Here is a 5,167-nt window from a genome sequence, read left to right as displayed (position 1 = left end):
TTTTCAGCTGTCCTCTCTCTCTCTCTCTCTCTCTCTCTCTCTCTCTCTCTCTCTCTCAGTGTATTGGGGCATATCCATATTTTCAGTCTTTTCGAAAGAGAAAAATGTATTTAGAAATTTGTTCAGTAAGGAGAAAAAGCTCTCATGAAACATGACACTGAAAGTCATAAAAAAATGTTTAAAGGAAATTATTTTGGAACTCTATTGTGACATGAAAGAAACGCATTTGAAACTCCTGAACAATATAGCGGAAACTACCTAAAATGTAAAAACCTTATTCCACGTGAAGGAATTGTGTTTTTGCCACACAAATCTTAGCTTGGTCCTGTTCCGTTAAAGTTTTTATTTTTTACTTTAATGAGACAAATCATTCTCTTATAATATATCACTTTTAATTCAAAAAAATAAGTACTTATTTGAAAAATAAGTACTCCTATATTTTAGTTAGTGAAACATACCAAAAAATGTTCCTAGTTACGTACTATAAAATATCATTCGGGTTCAGTATTTTAACTGACCCCAAAACTGTTCCTAATAACACCGATCGAAAAAAGGAACTGTTCTTAATTGTTATTTCTAAGGTGTTAAAAATTTTTCTTATAAATTTTGTATCTGATCTTGTGTCGAAAGGATGACATGCTTTGATTAAGAATCTGAGGGAACTTATTTGAGTGGAACAGAAAATTAAGAGAATCACATACCAAAAACCTTAATTCGGACACAATTACTATAAAAGGAGATGGTCAAATTATTTCTCAAAAAAAAAAAAAAAAAAAGTTTCTGAACTTTTCAAATTTTAACGGGGCTTTTCTGGAAAGGCTGGCTGTTGCCTTTTTCTTGCTCTTCTTGTTTTTCTGGGTTCTTGATCCTTTGCTCTCCAGTCTCCACAATAAGTAAAAAAGGGGGGAAAAAAAAACACGTAGCTGTTGTGAGATGCTCTTTCACATGTACGTGCAGAAATAGAAGTGTGTGAGATGTGAAGTTATTCAGTGGCACGAGAGCACTCCACGCGGTACTCTAGACCACTCCACGATAACACATTTTCCGATTAAGTGTATGACATCACTTAAATGTGTGGTTCTTAGGTGGTCGGGAGCATTACGTGGTGGCGCTCCGGGACTGCTGAATAATTACTTACTTGTGTGAGATAGAAACCGAGGAAACAATTTCAAATAAGAAAACAGAGGAAGAAGAGAAACAGAGCAATACGTTCATACTCTTACAAGGGAATTTCTTCAATCTTTACCACCATTGTTGTCTACCCAAATAGCTAAAGAGAAGAGAGAATGGTGGGAGTTAGGTCATATAACCTGAGAATGAGAAGGCAGCAGGAGGAGAGGCTCTCACCACCACCTTCATCGCCGGATTCATCACCACCACCACCACCCTCCCGCCGCCGCAGGTCCCAGCGGCAAAGGAGTAAGAAACTTACAGTTTATAAGCCAAGACGACAACTTTACAATGCTGTCCCAAGCCCAACACCACCATCAGTTTCAGGTGAACTTCCATTTCTTTTCTTCTTCTCCTCTCCTTTTTTGTTAATTTTTTTTTTGAGAAGTTCCATTTCTTTTCTTTGAATCTTTGTGTATGCATTATAGCTCTCTGTGACTATGCATACACACTTGTGTGATCATACATTTTGGGTTTTGTGGAGAAAAAATCATGTCGTTTGGATGTGTTAAGAAAATGCAAACAAATGCTTTTTGGATTGTGAGAATATAAAGAGTTGTCGTTTCTCATCAAATGTCAACAAAACAAAATTTTAACCCTTTTTAGTTATCCCAATAAATAAAACAATTTTTGAGCCTTTCTCACCCTCCAGGTGTCCTCTTTGATCGAGTGATTTTTTGGTAACAAAAAAGAAGGATTAGGGTATCACATCAAATCACCCATTTGGATTGAATGATTTTTGAGTAATGGTGAAAAATGCACAAAAATGGGAATTTTTTATTGGCGCATTTTTCTTTAAGAGCTCCCATTTGTTATCACATAATTTTTTCACCATCAAAGGGGCCATTGGGTAGTAATTTTATATATTTTTGAATGGTGAAAGAAATAAAAGAACCAAAGCCGTCTCGTGTTTGAAAAATAGGTTAAAATTACTTTAAAATAAAAAAGCTTAAAAATGGAGAGAAATAATAAACTTGTTAGTAAAAGACTATTTTGTTTCTCACTATCTCCAATAATAAAATGGTAAAAAAAAATTAAAACATTTTTTCCCCCTTTTTCTCCTAATCTAAATGATGCTATCCTATTTTTATTTTAAAAAATGAAAAAAAATGAAAAATGAGAAATGAAAACGGGAAAAGAAATACCAGAGGAAAAGACTGGGAAGACGAACAGGGAAAGAAAAAATACGTAACTTTCTAAGTTTTCATTCTTTCCTCCAATCCAAACACGCCCTTGTTTTTTTGGTTGGGAAAATTATTAAGACATATTGTTTGACAAAGTTTCTTTTAGCTCTATTTCCAATCGACGAAGTTTTACAGCTGCCGCCGCCGCCGCCGCCGCCACCACCGGCGGCGGGTTATTCAGAGGAAATTCCGGTGGACATACCTTCTGAGGAAGAAGACCAAAAACCAAACATTGATGACCCACTATCAGGACTAAAGCCTCCCCCACCAAGTGTTCGAAAAAATGCCTCCACGATGTTTGTCGAGAAATCTCTTGGAATAATTGCAAGTGTCAAGTCTCTTCTGGTCGATGAACTCTTATCGCTTCCAAACTCTGAAATCATTACCATGATTTCTTCGGCCAACCGGGTCTTCACAGCGTTGGATTGCTTTGGCGACGATTACATTTCTTTTTATTGGACGGTTAGAAGGTTCATTCACTTCAATCAAGAATTGTTAGTGGCTGAAAGGTTGAGAAATGGGCAATGTGCAGTTTTTGAAGAAGTAACGAGGCGATACGAGGAGCTTGTGATTGAAGCCAACAGCACTGAAGAAGCATTGCATAGTGCTGAACTGAATCTTGTAAAAGCCAAAGAAGATGTGGCTTGTTTAAGGCAGAGGCTAGATGAGGCAAGGAGTTTGGTGTTTAGGTTGGAGAGGGAGCTGGATCATGAGGAAAATGAAGTTGTTGCTTGGGACTCTGAAGTGGTTAAGTGTTCATGGTTCCATTCGAGTGCGGAAGCTGAGGTGCAAAGGGTCGGGTCAGAAGAAGAGGAGGTGAAGAAAGTGGTTGATGAGGTCAACAAGAGGTGCAAGGAAGCCAGTAGTGGCATTGAGCTCATGACAAAGGAGCTGAGTTTGTTTCGTATAAGCTGAATCCACGCACCAAAAGTTGTTGATAGCTTTTAACTGACTTCGAAAATTGGAGTAGATAGTCTTGTACTGATTGACTAATAGAGTTACTAGAGTACGATCACTAGTCTTGCATATCAAATGGGGATGATTGTTTGAACTCGTGGCTAGTCCTTTACTTGAACCTTAATAGAGTTTTAAGAATGAAGTCAACTTGAATATCTACTGAATGTTTTGCGCATTTGATTACTGTTGGTATGGTCTTTCCATTGATAATGTTCCAAATGGTATTGGATGAGTTCTTGATTCTTTTGTGACAGCTTAGAGTAAGCATTTGGTAGCCGTTCTATGCTCATATAGGTGGGTTCGATGAACGCGAGCGTGAAACGATTTGATTTACTTTGTTAAATTGTTTCCCCTCCCTATATACCTAAAAGAAGATGGTAGTAGAAATGCTACTTCTTACTGCAAAGTGCAAACTTTTTGCTCATGTTTCGTTTTGCCAATTGTGCCGGGACAACAGTGTGGCTGCTAGGTCTTGGATTTTGGTTTTTGGTTTTGCATTGATGTATCAAGAATGTGTATGGTAACTAAACATCTTTTGCAGCTGAGATTGTCTCTTGTTTCTGATTAGGGTGGGAAATTGCCTCTTTCATCACTATATCAGTAAGATATTGTTAGTTGCTGAAGTAACAAATTAGATCACCTGCGCTCGGAATGCTGAAACCCTCAGTTTGTCCAAGCTCAATAGACTGTATCTGAACATGAAAATGTTGAGATTTAGCTACAAAGAGGTGAGGACATTGTCCGGCATTCATCTGGTAACTTCACTATTATTGTCGTTTGTCAGCGCAGTTCTACTTCTTCGGCCTCCATGCATATTTGAAGTCAAATTGGATATATGTCGAACCTTGTCTCTAATCTACCTATCAGGCGAATAACTAAGCAAATTTGTTATGCATGAAAGATACGAACACTGCAAGAAAGAGTTGTATGCATGTTTGCTGCGTTTCTATGGATGTTTTCTTGATACATAATTACTCCTACATAATAGGGACTTGTTTCGCCTTGCTTTTATGTACGTACCGAGTTACTAAAATTTTGCAAGATTCATGTTTCTTGATTCTGCTCTAGATGTAAGATAGACTGGACAAATCACTTGAACTCGAGCTCTCTCGGTTCTACCACGGGCCAAGGCTTGTTAGCTATTTAGCGAAGTTGTTTCTGTTCTAAACTGAAGTTGGTTAGCCAAGATCACGGATTTGTGCAAGAATTTACCATGACGAAGGAAAATGAGAGAGAAAGCGATAAAACTCAACACGCCTTCTTCTGATCTTTTTTCCTCTACAACGTCAAAGGTTGAATCATCAAAGTAAAACCGAAGATGGACCCATGAGCCCGGATTGCATGGCACAGTCTGGATGAGCAACCGCGAACAAGCTCAAGCTATATTCTCTTTTGAAGATAAAAAAAATGGTGGAATTAAGACAAAAACCCACCAAGCGCAAAGTCCAAAAACTCTTGTCTAAGGGATAAACAAAAAATTCTGCTGGTCATGTTGATAAATAGATGAATATGTAATTTTGGACCAAAGTCAATTATGGAACCTCTCAGAGAGAGAAAGTTCGAACTTAATAAAACACACAACCGTGGGTGATCAAAAGCTTGTTCTATTTTGATGGATGCTCAATTTTGAAAATATGTTTTTGCTTTTTTTTATTCCTAGCTCCGCCACTTTAGAGAGAGAGAGAGAGAGAGAGAGAGAGAGAGAGAGAGAGAGAGGGTGACAGAAGAGAGAGGGAAGGAGTGAAAACAAATACAAATAATGATAGTTTTATGTTTATATGATCTCTTTATACTTTAACGAGCACTAATTACCAACCACATTAAAATGTCTAATGGAGCACATTTGGATTCCTCTT

At 37.6% G+C, this 5,167-nt stretch overlaps 1 protein-coding gene across 1 annotated transcript; it reads left to right on the top strand.

Moving 5' to 3' along the window:
- Window positions 1–1,137: 1,137 nt before the first annotated feature.
- On the top strand, window positions 1,138–3,486 carry LOC131315635 (uncharacterized). The gene is made up of 2 exons (XM_058344806.1): window positions 1,138–1,497; window positions 2,461–3,486. Exons 1-2 carry the CDS (start codon window positions 1,287–1,289, stop codon window positions 3,267–3,269), a joined length of 1,020 nt encoding a protein of 339 aa, XP_058200789.1. The 5' UTR covers window positions 1,138–1,286; the 3' UTR covers window positions 3,270–3,486.
- The last annotated feature ends 1,681 nt before the right edge of the window (window positions 3,487–5,167 follow it).

This window comes from Rhododendron vialii, chromosome 2a (genome assembly GCF_030253575.1).
Source record: "Rhododendron vialii isolate Sample 1 chromosome 2a, ASM3025357v1".
Classification (NCBI taxonomy): domain Eukaryota; kingdom Viridiplantae; phylum Streptophyta; class Magnoliopsida; order Ericales; family Ericaceae; genus Rhododendron; species Rhododendron vialii.
The sequence above is the reverse complement of the archived record's forward strand: the minus strand, read 5'-3'. Positions and strand labels throughout refer to the sequence as shown.